This window comes from Hemitrygon akajei, chromosome 11 (genome assembly GCF_048418815.1).
Source record: "Hemitrygon akajei chromosome 11, sHemAka1.3, whole genome shotgun sequence".
NCBI classification, from domain to species: Eukaryota; Metazoa; Chordata; class Chondrichthyes; order Myliobatiformes; family Dasyatidae; genus Hemitrygon; species Hemitrygon akajei.
The window spans coordinates 2,629,176-2,646,449 of NC_133134.1; the positions used below are offsets into that span (position 1 = coordinate 2,629,176).

The following is a 17,274-nucleotide window of genomic DNA, read 5'->3' on the forward strand; positions in this document are numbered from 1 at the left end:
TTGAATCTGGGTCTCTGGATAGCATTATTCAATCACAACCATAACAGCTATGGAATTATATCACTCTGGAATAAGGTGGTGATTGTCCCAGGAGCTTGCCCCCTTCACAGGTGCTCTTTAGGAAAGAAATTGTCATACTTACTCCATGTGTAATTGACCCTTAGCACAGTGCCCTGCTACACTGCCCCAAGTGTCTGGGCACCTGAACTTGACATTTATCAGGTCCACAGTAGAAGTCACAGTTTGACACTGGACTGCAGGGTGGTGCAGTGGAGAGCTGTTGTTTCATCTCCAGTGAGTCAGTTCTATCTTGACTCCAGTTGATGCTTTTGCATGGAAGTTCCACCTTCTCCCTGTAACTGAGGATTTCCCCAACGTGTAGTCTAACTGTAGAGTAAACCTCCAGTAACCCAACAGGCTTGGGTCTTCTGCATCATCGGATGTTAGTAACCTAGTACTTAAATACACTCTAGTTGACTTTACCACATTAATTATAAATTTTTTTATAGCTTGGCTGTGTATAAAGAAGCAATGGGAACCAGGACCCTGATGAGCAGAATTACCCATTCAGAATCAGGATCTCTGAATGCTTGGATGGCAGATTATTAGACCATAAGACATAGGAGCAGAATTAGGCCATCTGGCCCACTGAGTCTGCTCTGCCATTTAATCATGGCCGATTCTTTTTTCCCCACTCCATGGCCTTCTCCCTGTAACCTTTGAGCCATGTCCAGTCAAGAACCAATGAAGCTCTGCTTTAAGTACACCTAATGACCTGGCCTCCACAGCTGCCTGTGGTAATAAATTCCACAAGTTCACCATCCTCTGGCTAAAGAAATTTCTCTGGATCTCTGTTTTGAATGGACTCCCCTCTATCCTGAGGCTGTGCCCTCTTGTCCTAGACTCCCCCACCATGGGAAACAACCTTTCCACATCCACTCTGTCTAGGCCTTTCAACATTCAAAAGGTTTCAATGAGATCCTTCCCTCTTCCTCTAAGTTCAAGTGAGTACAGACTCAGAGCTATAAAATGTTCCTCATATGATAACCCTTTCATTCCCAGAATCATCCTTGTGAACCTCCTCTGAACCCTCTCCAATGCCAGCACATCTTTTCTTATTCTTAGATGAAGAGTCAAAACTGTTCTCAATACTCAAGGTGAGGCCTCACCAGTGCCGTATAAAGCCTCAGCATCACAACCCTGCTCTTGTATTCAAGCCCTGTTGAAATGAATGCTAACATTGCATTTGCCTTCCTCACCACCAACTCTACCTGCAAGCTAACCTTTAGGGTGTCCCTTTGCATCTCAGATTTCTGGATTTTCTCCCCATTTGGGAAATAGTCAGCACATTTATTTCTACTACCAAAGTGCATGACCATGCATTTTCCAACATTGTATTTCATTTACCATTTTCTTGCCCATTCTCCTAATCTGTCTAAGTCCTTCTACAGCCTTCCTGTTTCCTCAGCACTACCTGCCCCCCCCCCCACTAATCTTTGTATTATCTGCAAGCTCTGCAATAAAACCATCTATTCCACCATCTATTCCACCATCTATTCATTGATATACAGCATAAAAAGAAGCGGTCCCAACACTGCCCCTGTGGAACACCACTAGTCACTGGCAGCCATCCAGAAAAGGATCTTTTTATTCCCACTCCCTGCTTCCTACCAATCAGCCAGTGCTCTAACCATGTTAGTAACTTTCCTGTAATACCGTGGGTAACTTGATAAGCAGCCTCATGTGTGGCACCTTGTCAAAGGCCTTATGAAAGTCCAAGTATACAACATCCACTGCATCCCCTTTATCCATCCTATGTGTAATCTCCTCAAAGAATTCCAACAGGATTGTCAGGCAAGATTTTCCTTCAAGGAAACCATGCTGACTTTGTCCCATCTTGTCTTGTGTCACCAAGTACTCCATCACTTCATCCTTAACAATTGACTCCAATGTCTTCCCACTACTGAGGTCAGGCTAACTGGTCTATAATTCCTTTTCTGTTCCCTCCTCCTTTCTTAAAGAGTGGAGTGACATTTGCAACTTCCATTCCTCTGGCACCATGCCAGAGTCCAATGATTTTTGAAAGATCATTACTATTGTCTCCACAATCTCTACTGCTACCTCTTTCAGAACCCGAGGGTGCAGTTCATCTGGTCAGGGTGACTTAGCTTTTTGAGCAGCCTCTCCCTTGTAACAGTAACTACATTACTATCATTTTCTCCTCCCTCGTACACTTCAACATCTTGCACAGTGCTAGTGTCTTCCACCGTGAAGATTGATGTAAAATGCTCATTTAGTTCATCTGTCATCTCCTTGTCCCTCATTATTATTTCTCTGGTCTCATTATCCATTACGGGTCTTGTCTTCCTGAGCTGGATTGGAGGTTAATTGTTCACTACCCTGCATGTGGTGGTAGGGTGATTGGTGCATTTGAGAATACATTACAGGCAAATGGGATGCTATATGAGACCATTCCACCCATCGAGTCTGTGCTGGCTGAGCAATCTTGTTTATTTAATTTAGAGATACAGCACCGATCAGGTCCTCCGGCCCAGCAACCCGTCAATTTAACACTAGTCTAATCACAGGACAATTTACAATGACCAATTAACCCACTATTTTACATTACAAGGGAATTATAGTGTCAGGAAATAACAGGCCTTTTCAATAGCTCAGTCTGAGGCCGGTAGAGACCTGCGTTTCAGGGAACAATCAGCCCCAAAGCAAAAGCTGAGAATTTTATTTCAACAATGCTTGATGTTGACTGATCACAAGCCGTAACAATATTAATTGTTTTTCATTTTATACTGTTACATCCAGTTCTACCTTTACTGACAAAGCTTAATCCTGTTTGACCTTTGGATCCACAGCTCAAGTATATGGCTTTAGTGATTTTTAATACATGGACATCCAGTGTTAATGAATGGGTAACTATTCACAGGGAGAGTTGGTGGTCGAGTGGTCGGGACGATGCATGGAGCTGACACGGAGGATGAGGTAAGAGATCAAACTGCTTCAGACCTAATGTTTGTTCCTGGGGTTGGAGATGGCTTGATTCGATGGTCATTTGTTTCAATCACCCATTGGAGAGGTTCATGAGAATGATTCCAGGATTGAAAAGGTTAACATATGAGGAGTATTTGAAGGCTCTGGGCCTGTGCTCACTGGAGTTTAGAAGAATGAGAGGGAATCTCATTGAAATCTATTGAATATTGAAAGGGCTGGATGGAATGGATGTTTCCCATAGTGGCTGTGTCTAGGACCAGAGGGCCCAGCCCAGCCCAGTCTCATCCCTTTAGAACAGATGAGGGGGATTTTCTCTAGCTGGAGGGTGGTGAACCTGTGGAATTCATTGCCACAGACAGCTGTGGAGGCCAAGTCATTGAATATATTTAAAGCAGAGGTTATAGATGTTTTAGATGTTTCAGTAAATACTTGAGTATTCACTATGGAAAAGGATCTTGGTGATTGTAGTGATGACTTGCAGCAGACTGAAAAGCTTGAGCATGTAGATTTTAAGAAAGAGGATGTGCTGGAGCTTTTGGAAAGCATCAAGTTGGATAAGTCGCCGGGACCAGACGAGATGTATCCCAGGCTACTGTGGGGAAGTGAGGGAGGAGATTGCTAAGCCTCTGGCGATGATCTTTGCATCATCAATGGCAACGGGAGAGGTTCCAGAGGATTGGAGGGTTGTGGATGTTGTTCCTTTATTTAAGAAAGGGAGTAGAGACAGCCCAGGAAATTATAGACCAGTGAGTCTTACCTCAGTGGTTGCTAAGTTGATGGAGAAGATCCTGAGAGGAAGGATTTATAAACATTTGGAGAGGTATAATATGATTAGGAGTAGTCAGCATGGCTTGGTAAAGGGCAGGTCGTGCCTTACAAGCCTGATTGAATTTTTTGAGGATGTGACTAAACACATTGAAGGAAGAGCAGTAGATGTAGTGTTTTTGGATTTCAGCAAGGCATTTGATAAGGTACCCCATTGGGGTAAGGCTTATTGAGAAAGTAAGGAGGCATGGGATCCAAGGGGACATTGCTTTGTGGATCCAGAACAGGCTTGCCCACAGAAGGCGAAGAGTGGTTGTAGACGGGTCATATTCTGCATGGAGGTCGGTCACCAGTGAGGTGCCTCAGGGATCTGTTCTGGGACCCTTACTCTTTGTGATTTTTATAAATGACCTGGATGAGGAAGTGGAGGGATGGGTTAGTAAGTTTGCTGATGACAAGAGGTTACAGCGGGACATTGATAGGATGCAAAAATGGGCTGAGAAGTGGCAGATGGAGTTCAAAGTGTGAGGTGGTTCATTTTGGTAGGTCAAATATGATGGCAGAATATAGTAAGACTCTTGTGGCAGTGTGGAGGATCAGAGAGATCTTGGGGTCTGAGTCCATAGGATGCTCAAAGCAGCTGCACAGGTTGACTCTGTGGTTAAGGTGTATGGTCTATTGGCCTTCATCAGTCGTGGAATTGAATTTAGGAGCCAAGAGGTAATGTTGCAGCTATATAGGACCCTGGTCAGACCCCAGTTGGAGTATTGTGCTCAATTCTGGTCACCTCACTACAGGAAGGATGTGGAAGCTATAGAAGGGTGAAAGGAGATTTACAAGAATGTAGTGTGATTTGGGATAGTATAGTCAGGGGAATATACACCTGGTGCGTGGGTGTATAAGATGATGAGAGGCATTGATCGTCATGGATAGTCAGAGGCTTTTTTCCAGGGCTGAAATGGCTAGCACAAGAGGGCACAGTTTTAAGGTGCTGGGAAGTAGGTACAGCGGAAATGTCAGGGATAGGTTTTTTTAACAGAGAGTAGTGAGTGTGTGGAATGGGCTGCCAGCGACAGTGGTGGAGGCAGGTACGATAGGGTCTTTTAAGAGACTTCTGAATAGGTACATGGGGTAAGGACATGTTCGGTTTGCTTTCTGGGCGGAAGGGCCTGTATTGTGCTGTAGGGTTTCTATGTTTGATAGATTCTTGATTAGAAAGGGTGGTAAAGGTTACAGGGATAAGGCAGGGGAATGGGGTTGAGAGGGTTAATAAATCAGCCATGATGGAATGATGGAGCAGACTTCACGGGCTGAGTGGCCTAATTTTGCTCCTGTGGTTTCATAACAAAGATGTAAGCACTCAAGCTTGATTACTGTGTCTGTTTTGAGATTATTTCACACCAGTCAGTATTAAATACCATGTAGAAAATCAGTCCAGCCTTGCCTTCCATTTGTGACCCTTGACTTTGAGTTTACATTTTTTTATTTTCATTATTGCTGCCATGAAGCTGCAAACATTATCCGCTCAGTCAAAGGAGGCCGAGATTTCCAGCACCAGCAAGGTCGGTTCTGACACCTTGTTCCTGATGTAGAGTAGCTTTGTGCATTTAACGTCATACACTGTTGCTTTCTTGCATTAAAGATTTCCTGCTTGCTGCTTCCAGCTGCCACTTATATCCAGCAGTGCACTGTGGTAAAAAACTGCACCAGCCTTTAATACAATACCATGTTGAATCTGTATTCTGTCCTGGATGGTTACTGTGTAAGATCCTAATTTGTTCATGAAAATGAACAGAAGGCCTAGTGAGAAATTTAAGGTGGTCACATTATGGCAGAGTTAGTGTGGGAGTTTGGTACTGTTGGCAGCCATTAAAAATTGTGCAGGTAAAGTGAGCTGTCTTGCCTCTTAGTGAGGTTAGTATCTTTTCATTATCGTTAACAGGATATGTTTAAAGCTTTACTGAATTGGCCTCTTCCACAGGATGAATCGGACAACAGTGAAGATGATGACGAAGACGAGGAAGAATATGAAATAGTTGATGATGATGAGAGTATTGATATTCAGCCAGATCAACCCCCGATGAGAATACACAAGCAAGAGCTACTCGAGGAGAGTGACAATGACTTTTAGTTCAACTGCAGGCAACAGCCCCAATGCACAACAAAGTTAGTGATTTACACAAAGATGTTTGTGATGAACTTTCTGGCCAAGCTCCAGCTCATTGTATTATTACACAGTGGAAAGACAACTGGAGCAGGTACAGGCTGTTACTGAAACAGACAGCGCATCCAGTTCCAGTACAAAAACATTTATCTGCTGCTTTTGACCTAGATTCAATACTGTAAAAAATGATAATTAAAGCAAGGCAATTTCAAACTACCTGGTTTCCTTGAAATACTGATCACTGCAGCCAATCTGATCTACAATAGAAGTCTTTATGTACTCACACTACGGCTCTTCAAAAACACGGGCATGAGCTTCAAGCAAATGGGTGTTGCAGTAGCTAGCGGTTAGTGCCATGCTATTGCACCTTGAGATTTCATAGTTTTGAGTTCTATCCTGGTAAGGAAGACTGTGTTTTACCTATGTACAGGTGAATTTTTCCCAAGTGCTCCAGTCCCCCCCCCCCCCCCACCGTCCAGACATTGGCTGTTCCGGGCTGAATCTCTAAATAATAAATCTATTTCCCATCAACGTGTTCAGGGTTTTCCTTCGGAGATGACAGTGCAGGATAGTTGAAAAGGCAGGTAGTAGGGTTTGTTTAACAAATAACAACAAAGAGATTATTGCTGAAGGTTTTAATAAGTCAATGTCTTGCTGCTTACAGTAGCCACATCACCATTCATTCCATATCTCTGCACCAAAAAGCCCGTCTATACAGATTTGCAAACCCGGTATTTCTGAACATTCACAATAACCATGGATGATCAATGCAATATTTATTCCTGGTTGCTAGACAGGTTCTGTATAAAGAGCAAGTATTGATGCTTAGATTAGCTCTGGTGATGAAATGGTACACAAACCATTATCAGAATTTTGTTTAAAAACAGTTTGAGCTAAATCTCACATTGGTTGTCAGTTGTAGGGACAGTACATTGATAAGACTATTTGCATTTAAGACATTTTGTACATTTTAACAGTATCATTTTCTTTATCGGAATGAGTGCAAATTAATGCATTCTCCACAAAGAAATCAACATATAACTTGCTTCCCTCTTACTTTCCTACTATATACAGACACAATCTATGGACTTTACAAAATTGAGAAGCTCTCATGTGATTCCACTGAATGCACTGGTTTTAACTCCAGTACAAATCTGCCTTCATTCTATAAAAAATAACTTTCTACTGTAAAGGATAGAAAATTCAAAATATACATCGATTTACACTAGAGACAACGCAGCAAAGTTTACAAGCAGACAGCAATGCCTTGCGTCAGACTCTTTGCAGGAGACACGAGGCACTGGGAGAACTCCGAGCTGAAACACCCAGGGACCTCATCACGTAACAGAACATCTTTGTACGAGGTTGAAGAGACATGGACTGAAAGGAGGCACTCCACCACCAGCAGCCGTTGTTGGTCAGTGAGAGAGCAATTCCTCTCGTCCACAGAGATGCATCATGCCAGGTATCTGGATGTGCCAAGGAATAAGCATTGCTCCAATCTCTCAGCAACTTTCCTACTGGCAATCCAGGCTGAGAGGAAGGGTCCTGAGCACAATGCTACCGGGGGAGGGGTGGGGAGACATTCAGCATAACTGAGCTGTGCAGTTCTCTCATATTCTGTGTGTATGTTATTACAGTCTGCAACTCTCCCACCCCTTACATGAACATCTTTACCAGCAAGTTATCTCAGACCTTCATCTACTGGGTCTTAGAACATGCTCAGATGATTTTCTGTTGAGGATGAGTAGGTAAATGATAAGAACTAAATAAATATCATAGTATCACTGGGCACCTGTGTTTATTTGCAGAGACCTTGGGTCTGTGAGTAGGAGACCAGCATTACAGGAGCATCACCACAGAGCCATGTTAAACAATTAATATCAGTGCAACCATGGTTGGACTAAACTAAGCGAGCAAATGTGCAAACACGTGGTGTCATTGTCAAATTTTGTACAAAGCCGTTTGTTACTGGTGTGTTACAGTGAGTTGTGTTATATCCACATTGTAGTGCAATCAGTATGTAGTGAGGTGTCAGAAGGAATATCATTGAACTCATGCAGACTGATCCAGGGACTGAGGCTCATCAAGCACTTCCCTGGACCACTGAAGTCTTAACATAGTCTATTGTGCCAGAGTCGGGTGTGCGCAATACAATCATTTCTTATAGGGGACAGCCGTTCCAAACTCAGCCTGACAAGCCATAATACAGAGTCAGTTCAAGTCCCTGCTGACTGGATTTCCTACAAATACAAAGCAACAACATTGCACAATGAAAAACTGCAAGGCAGCGGGCCAGCTGAGCCAGGAAGACATCCCTAGATGGACAAACAGTAGATTCATAACCCTGAACAAAATCTGGGAATGGGACCCTAAATACATGGAGCCACGATTCCAGACCAGAACAAGGTGAGGTGGCTGGATTTCAGGAAAAAAAAACTGGATTCACTGTGCTAAACCCAAGCCAGCCCTGTAAAGAATCCCAGTTCCCATTAGATAACCTACTGCTTACATGCACAACAGAGAAGAGTGGAACAACACTCCCATTCCATAACTTGCTGTTCCTGCCACTCCCCACCCCATCATCGTGTGTGGCCTTAGTTCACGAATTTTAATGACATGATGTATTGTTACTGGCCATTTCCTGGGTTGTCCAGTTCTGGGTAGACCTGCGGCCCATTCTACGATCCTCACACAGGTACAGTTGTGACCGGTGAAGAGAAAACTGCCAGGAATGACCAACTGCCTCTTGTAGCTTGGCACTTGGACAGGAAGACGTGGAGAAGCTTGTGTGGGATTTACACAGGTCCGTGATTCAAAAGATAGGACAAAGAATTCTGCAGCCAAATTGCCTCACGGTTTACACACAAGTGACAGAAGAGCTACTGTTTTATACACTGGTCCTGAGAGGCTACGAGTGTGCCTCAGCTTGTTTGATCTCCAAGATAGCAGGGTTTGTCTCCATAATTGCCACAACAATTCGGTCGATGTAGTCCTGCAGCCTGTAGTTTATTTCTTCCTGTTTCTGAATAGCATCCATAAGCTGCAATGAAAAGAAATGACACTGAGTGCTCCAAAACATTTAAGTGTGACATCTGGGTGATACACACCAGATATATACACAGACTCAGTTTTTCCCACCTGTGCCAGAGGCAGATACAATTACAACATTTAAAAGGCATGCCATATGCCTCCTTAACTACCCTATCAACCTGGACTCCGAGATCCCTCTGCTCATCAATACTGTTAAGGCTCTTGAGTTTAACACTGTCTCTTTGTACTTGACTTAAAGTGCAACACTTCACATCTGACTGGGTTAAACTCCATCTGCCTTGTGTTTCAAATGATTCACTGATCACACACACATCAGAGGACTGAGTTCAAGAGCCATGAGGTAATGTTGCAGCTCAATAAAGGTCTGATTGGAATATTGTGTCCAGTTCTGATCACCTCATTATAGGAAGGATGTGGAAGCTTTAGCGAGGGTGCAGAGGAGATTTACCAGGATGCTGCCTGGACTAGAGAACATGTCTTATGAGATAGGTTGAACGAGCTAGGATTTTTTTCTGGAACTAATGAAGATGAGAAGTGACTTGATAGAGGTGTACAAGATGATAAGAGGCATAGATAGAGTGAATAGCCAGAGACTTTTCTCTACCCATATCTGTAGCTGATCTATATCTTCTTGTATTCTTCACCAGTCATCTACATTACCCACAACATTACAAATCTTCATATCATCTGCAAGCTTACTAACCCACCCAACTACATTTTCATCCAGGACATTTATATACATCACAAACAGCAGAGGTCTCACTACAGATCCTTGCAGAACACCACAGACCTCCAGATAGAATAAGTCACTTTGTCCACTATCCCAAGGAGAGAAAATCTGCAGATGCTGGAGGGAACACATGCAAAATGGTGAGGAACTCAGTGGACAGGCTGCTTCCATGCAAGAGAGTACAGTTGATAGTTCTGCCCCTATGTCTTACGATTTTATGAAAAGGAGAAGACTGGTAGGAGCAGGCAAGTGTGCCTGGCACTTTGGTACGATGATTGGTGAGGACGAGTGGGGCAAGTGTGCCTGGCATTTTGGCATGAGGTTTGGTGAGGACAAGCTGGTCCAAAGGGCCAGAGTCTGTTAGGCAGCTCTGTCAATCCCCAAGTCAGATTTCAGCAATACCATTGAATCACAGGCAAAGAATTAATGCTGTGCCTAGAAACGGTTGCATTTTTAATTTGCTAAAACAGCAGGTGATTTTTAAGATGGCAGCAGAAATCAACTTACCTCATCCCTAGAAACGGAGCTGATTTCTGCAGCCAGTGACTCTGTGATGGAGGCTGTATAAAGGCTCTTTGCTCCCTGGATACTTAGGTTAATGATCTGGCCATTCAACTCATCATTCTGTTCCTTCAGATTCCGGTTATCCTAGACGGAGTGAGAGGGAGTGGGTTAATACTGCTGTGTACCAGAGAGCCCCAAGGAGGGGTAAGAAGCAGAGTGACCAGTACCTGTTTGAGGTGTTTGATCTCGTGCTCCAGCTCAGTCTCTCGGTTTCGGCAGTTGTACTCTTGTAGCCCCATGCTGCTTGAGCGACCACGCACCCTCTCTGCTTCCAGCTTGAAGAGTTGGAGCTGTTCCAGCTGTTTGCGCAGATCTTCAATGAGCTGGAGTGGGGAAAGAGTCCGTCAGAACCAGGCCAGGGCATGGAGGGACAGAGGGTCAGTTTGGGAGTCTGGACAGTGAAGCACTCTTTCAGAGACAAACCCAGGCTTGTATTTCAGATGATTCACTGCTCACACAGTGCCTCTTTCACAGTGGATAAGGCGGTTAAGGTGTATGGTGTGTTGGCTTTTACTAGTCAGAGGATTGAGTTCAAGAGCTGTGAGGTAATGTTGCAGCTCAATAAAGGTCTGATTAGAATATTGTGTTCAGTTGTAGTCACCTCATTATAGGAAGGATGTTGAAGCTTTAGCGAGGGTGCAGAGGAGATTTACCAGGATGCTGCCTGGATTAGAGAGGGTGCAGAGGAGATTTACCAGGATGCTGCCTGGACTAGAGAACATGTCTTATAAGGAAAGGTTGAATGAGGCTGGGTTTTTCTCTTTGGAACAAATGGAGATGAGAAGTGAGTTGATAGAGGTGTACGAGATTTTAAGAGGCATAGATAGAGTGAATAGCCAACACCTTTTTCCAGGGTGGAAGTTGCTAATATGAGAAATGCAAGGGGAATGTCAGAGGTAAGTGTTTTTTTAACACAGAATGGTGGGTGTATTGAACACCCTGTCAGTGGTAGACACATCAGGGGCATTGAAGAAATACAGAGAGGCACATGGATGAAAGAAAAATGGTGGGCTATGTGGGAGAGAAGGGTTTGAATGATGGTACAGTAGATAAAAAGGTCAGCACAACATCATGGCCAAAGGGCCTGTACTGTGCTGTAATGTTCTAGGTTTAAACAGATAGAGATGTTTGCTCCATTGGGTGAAGACTGGGAGAATGGGAAGGTGTAAAACATCTCACCTCCTGCGTGGTTTCCTTTTCTTTCTGGAACTGGTATTTCTTGTGCAGGAGTTTGTCTGACAGCTTCTGGTTGTTCTCCTGCTCATCCTTTAACTTCTGCGTCAGATCATCCGTCTCGTCTAAGAGCTTCTTCTTCTCCTGGAACAGCAAGGACGGTACTCAGTACCACAGGAAATTCTGGGAGTGAAGACCCCTTCACCATTGCCACACACTACCTGCAGCTCCTCCCGAGGGAGGAAAGGGCCCATCTTCCTCAAGTACAAACCCACCACTGGGTAAACCCCTATCTCCACCACAGCACAGACACCCGTGGGACCACCCTCACAAAGCCAGACCTGTCACTGACAGTGACTCAGTGAACTGAGTGGTACAGACTGGTTCAAATTAAAACAGCAGTTAGATTACTGAATGAGTAATGTGGAAGGCAGGACTACAATGAACTGAAGTGTTGAATTTAAATTCAGTTAAATGAATAAATCTGGATTGAAAATGGGTATTAATAATAACGGCAATGCTACTGACTTTCTGAAGGCAATTTACAAGGTTTCAGGGAAGGGGAGGAATCTGTAGGCCGCTGTGACTAGGCCGACAGTAAACACAGGTGATGTTTAAAAGCCTCCAGAAATGGACCAGGTAGGCTGGTAGTTCATGGGCAGTTGGAGAGGGTCATGGACACCAACACTGCAATCTCTGACATCCTATGGGGTGCAGATTGAGTATATCAGTGACAAATATCAGTACAAATGGGTTTAATCTAGTTAAAAACTGTACCACTAACAAATATGAATTACTCTCCCTGTATTAAGTAAAATGGTATAGAACAAATCAAAGGAAATGTGGACATACCTCCTCCAGCCTCTCAATGTTTGCACGGAGGCATGGAATACATGCTCGCAGCTCACTGTTCTCCTCGTCAAGCTGCTGTAACCTGCCAAGCACACGCAAAGTTCAAAGTAAATTTATTATCAAAGTACGTATAGGTTACACTATACTATACCGAGATTCATTTTCTTGCAGGACAAATAAAGAAATACAACAGAATTTATGAAAAACCCTACATAAGCAAAGACTGAAAAACAACCAATGTGCAAAAGACAAAATACAAATAAAAAAATTAATACTGAGAACATAGATTGTAAAGTCCTTAACACAGAAACATAGAAAACCTACAGCACAATACAGGCCCTTCAGCCCACAAAGCTGTGCTAAACATGTACCTACCTTAGAAATTACTAGGCTTAACAATGGCCCCCTATTTTTCTAAGCTCCATGTACCTATCCAAAAGTCTCTCACAAGACCCTATTGAATCTGCCTCCACCACTGTTGCCGGCAGCCCATTCCACACACTCACCACTCTCTGTGCAAAAAAACTTACCCTTGACATCTCCTCTGTACCTACTCCCCAGCACCTTAAACCTGTGTCCTCTTGTGGCAACCATTTCAGCCCTGGGAAAAAGCCTCTGACTATCCACACGATCAACGCCTCTCATCATCTTATACACCTCTATCAGATCACCACTCATCCTCCGTTGCTTCAGGGAGAAAAGGCCGAGTTCACTCAATCTATTCTCAAAAGGCATGCTCCCCAATCTAGGCAACATCCTTGTAAATCTTCTCTGCATCCCTTCTATGGCTTCCACATCCTTCCTGTAGTGAGGCGACCAGAACTGAGCACAGTACTCCAAGTGGGGTCTGGAACTTTTCCCATTCACCCTTTCCTCCTCTTCTATTCCCCACTCTGGCCTCTTACCTCTTCTCCTCACCTACCCATCACCTCCCTCTGGTGCCCCTCCTCCCTCCCTTTCTCCCATCGTCCAATCTCCTCTCCTATCAAATTCCTTCTTCTCCAGACCTTTACCTTTTCCACCAATCACCTCCCAGCATCCTCCAACCCCACCCACCTGGCTTCAGTTGTCTCCCTTCTATCTTGTCCCCCCATCCCCCTCTTCCTTTTTCTGGGATCTTCCCATTCCCTTCCGGTCCTGATGAAGGGTCTTAGCCACAAACATTAAGTTTATTCCTCTCCATAGATGCTGCCTGACCTGCTGAGTTCCTCCAGCATTTTGTGTATGTTGGTCTGGATTTCCAGCATTGACAGAATCTCTTGTGTTTATGATCCAGCCTCTGATCTCTGATTTAAATGATTGTCCCCTCACCTTGTAACCATGTCATCTCATTCAAAATGCTCCCAAACCTCATCACAGTCAGCCCTCCTTATCAGCGAGGGATTGGTTCCAGGACCCCTCGCACATACCAAAATTTGCGGATGCTCAAGTCCCTTATTCAACCTGTCTCAATGCGGTGGACCTTAGTACCCAGTGGAACCCTAGACCTTATTTAACCTGTCTCAGTGCGGTGGACATTAGGACCTGGTGGCAGAGATTTGAATCCGCAGTGTTTCTGATCACGAAAATAATCACGATCACAATTGAAAATAAAGTGGAAATAATAAAGCGATCAGAAAGAGGTGAAACGCCATCGGTCATTGGAAAAACGTTAGGCTACGTCCATCAACGATCAGAACAATTTTAAAGGATAAAATGAGAAAGGCCCTGTCCCGATGAAAGCTACAATTATTACTAAGCAACACAGTGGTTTAATTATTGAGTTTTGGGTTTTTGATCCTCCACATCAACCCAGCACAGTGGAGAGCACTCTCGGGAGCGGTCTGTCACTGGATCGAACTCAGGAACTTCTGTTCCCGAGCCCGGAGCTGAAACATACGTTCTTAAGCATTTTATATGCATAGAAAGGTAAAATATATACTATATACTAAGACAAACGTTTGACTAACTGACGCTAAATAATACCGGATGTGCCTGTTCCGACTTACTTAGTAAGAGAACTTCCGATATTTTTCTATCCCGATCCACAATAACCCACACACATCCTCCCATATACTTTAAATCATCTCTAGATTACTTATAATACCTAATACAATGTAAATGCTATGTAAAATAGTTGTTATACTGCATTGTTTAGGGAATAATGACAAGAAAAAAGAAGTCTGTACATGCTTGAACAACAAGTGCTGGAAGAGAAACTTCCGGGTTTTCACAATCCGCTGAATCCGTGCATGCGGAATTCGCGGATAAGGAGGGCCAACTGCATTTACCCTGTAATGCTCCCTAAAGATTTTACATCATTTAAATTCAAATCACCCCTCATTCTTCTGGATATGCACCCAACATTTTTTTTAGCCTTCCATGATAGGAAAATCCCTTCTTCCCAGGAATTAACTGACTTGATAGAGGTGTACAAGATAAGAGGCACAGATTGAGTGGCCAGCAGGAGACTTTTTCCCCAAGGCTGAAATAGCTAATACAAGGAGGCATAATTTTAAGGTGATTGGAGGAAAGTAAAGGAGGGGAGGTCGAGGTAGTTTTTTTAAAAATATAAACACACAGAGAGTGGTGGGTGGAACACAGGGGTGGTGATAGAGGCAGATACATTAGGGACATTTAAGAAACTTAGATAAGCATATGGATGAATGAGGAATGGAGGGCTGTGTGGGAGGGAAAGATTGGATTGATCTTGGAGTAGGATCTAGTCTGGTATGGAGGGGCTACTGCACAGGTCCAAAAGAAGCTGCAGAGGGTTGTAAATTTAGTCTGCTCCATCTTGGGCACTAGCCTGCAAAGTATCCAAGACATCTTCAAGGAGTAGTATCTCAGAAAGACAGTGTCCATTATTAAGGACCTCCAGCACTCAGGGCATGCCCTTTTCTCACTGTTACCATCAGGTAGGACGTACAGAAGCCCAAGCAATTCAGGAACAGCTTCTTTCCCTCTGCTATCCAATTCCTAAATGGACATTGAATCTTTGGACACTACCTCACTTCTTAAAATATATATTATTTCTGTTTTAGCACAATTTTTAATCTATTCAATATACTACTGTAATTTATTTATTATTATTATTTTGTTTTTGTTTTTTTTTCTATATTATGTATTTCATTGAACTGATGCTAAATTAACAAATTTCACGTCACATGCCGGTGGTTAAAAGGTTGGCACAGCTGAAGGGCCTGTACTGTGCTGTAACGTTCTATATTCTATGTAACATAAGACCATACGACATAGAGCAGAATTAGGCTATTCAGCCCTTCGAGTCCAGTCATTTCAACATTACTGTTCCCAGATTCCACTCAACCCCAAAACCTGCCTTCTCACCATATCCTTTGATGGTCTGACCAATCAGGAAACTATCAACTTTTGCTTTAACTATACCCACAGACTTGGCCTCCACCGTAGTCTGTGGCAAAGCATTCCACAGATTCACCACTCTTTGGCTAAAAAAAATTCCTCCTTACCTCTGTTCTAAAGGGTCACCCCTCAATTTTGAGGCTGTGCCCTCTAGTTCTGGATACCCCCACCAGAGGAAATATCCTCTCCCCATCTACCTTATCTATTCCTTTCAACATTCAGTAGGTTTCAATGAGGTCCCCATGCTTTCTTCTAAATTCCATTGAGTACAGGCCCAAAGCTGCCAAATGCTCCTCATATGTTAACCTTTTCATTCCCGGAATCATCCTCATGAACAACCTCTGGCCTCTCTCCAATGATAACACATCCTTTCTGAGATATGGGGTCCAAAAGTGTTGACAATACTCCAAATGTGGCCTGACTAGAGTCTTATAAAGACTCAGTGCTATCTACTTGCTTTTATATTCTTTTATTCCCCTTGAAATAAATGCCAATAATGCATTTTCCACAGACTCAACCTGTAAATTAACATTCTTGGAGTCGTGCACGAGGACTCCTCAGTCCCTCTGCACCTCTGATGTTTGAACTGTCTCCCTATTTAAATAGTCCACACTATTGTTCCTTTTACCAAAATGCATTATCATACATTTCCCAACACTGCCACTTTTTTGCCCATTCTTCCAATTTGTCCAAGTCCTGCTGCAATTGTATTGCTTCCTCAGCACTACCAAGCCCTCCACTTATCTTCGTATCATCTGCAAAGCCTCATTTATTCCCTCATTGCCTCCTGCCTGTCAGCCATTCCTCTATCCATTCCAGTATCTTCCCTGTTAACGCCACAGGATATTATCCTGTTAAGCAGTCTCATGTGTAGCACCTTATCAAATGCCTACTGAAAATCCAAGTAAATAACATCCACTGCCTCTCTTTGTCCACCCTGCTTGTTAACACTTTGAAGAATTCTAAGAGATTTGTCAGGCAAGATTTCACTTTACAGAAACTATGCTGACTTTGACTTACTTTATCATTAGTCTCCAAGTACCCCAAAACCTTGTCCTTAATAATGGACTCCAACACTTTCCAAATCACTGAGGTCAGGCTAACTAGCCAATAACTTTATATCTTTTGTCTTCCTCCCTTCTTTAAGAGTAAAGTGACATTTGCAATCTTCCAGTTCCTCCGGGACCATGCCAGAATCAAGAATTCTTGAAAGATCATGACCAATGCACCCGTTATCTCTTCAGCAACTTCTCTCAGGACTCTGGGATGTAGTTCACCTGGTCCAGGTGACTTATCCACCTTACAACCTTTGAGTTTGCCTAGCACTTTTTCCTTTGTAATAGCAATAGCACTCACTCCTGCTCCCTGATACTCATGGACCTCTGGCAAACTGCTAGTGTCTTCCACAGTAAAGATTGTCATTTCTTTGTCCCCCCAATACCACATCACCAACATCATTTTCCAGTGGTCCAATATTAACTCTCACCTCCCTTTTACTCTTTATATAACTGAAAAAACTTTTAGTATCCTGCTTTATATTATTGACTAGTTTGCCCTTGTATTTCATCTTTTCCCTTCTTAGAGCTTTTTAGTTGCCTTTAGCTGG

General features: G+C 43.4%; 2 protein-coding genes across 3 annotated transcripts in view; one reads left to right on the top strand and one right to left on the bottom strand.

Moving 5' to 3' along the window:
- cluap1 (clusterin associated protein 1) overlaps positions 1 to 6,151 on the top strand; it is a 55,048-nt gene extending 48,897 nt beyond the window's left edge. Inside the window, exons 11-13 of one of the 2 annotated variants that reach the window (XM_073060028.1) lie at positions 2,942 to 2,997; positions 5,280 to 5,333; positions 5,753 to 6,151. In XM_073060028.1, the coding sequence (XP_072916129.1) occupies positions 2,942 to 2,997; positions 5,280 to 5,333; positions 5,753 to 5,902 (260 nt within the window). In that variant the 3' untranslated portion in view covers positions 5,903 to 6,151. The remainder of the gene's footprint in view (positions 1 to 2,941; positions 2,998 to 5,279; positions 5,334 to 5,752) is intronic. The other variant, XM_073060027.1, reaches the window with a different exon arrangement.
- Positions 6,152 to 6,555: 404 nt separating this feature from the next.
- Positions 6,556 to 17,274, bottom strand: part of rab11fip3 (RAB11 family interacting protein 3 (class II)) — a 193,720-nt gene continuing 183,001 nt past the window's right edge. The window contains exons 11-15 of the mRNA XM_073060029.1: positions 12,309 to 12,390; positions 11,463 to 11,600; positions 10,451 to 10,606; positions 10,227 to 10,367; positions 6,556 to 8,978 (exon numbers count right to left, since the gene is read on the bottom strand). Of these exons, the coding sequence (XP_072916130.1) occupies positions 8,847 to 8,978; positions 10,227 to 10,367; positions 10,451 to 10,606; positions 11,463 to 11,600; positions 12,309 to 12,390 (649 nt within the window). The 3' untranslated portion in view covers positions 6,556 to 8,846. The remainder of the gene's footprint in view (positions 8,979 to 10,226; positions 10,368 to 10,450; positions 10,607 to 11,462; positions 11,601 to 12,308; positions 12,391 to 17,274) is intronic.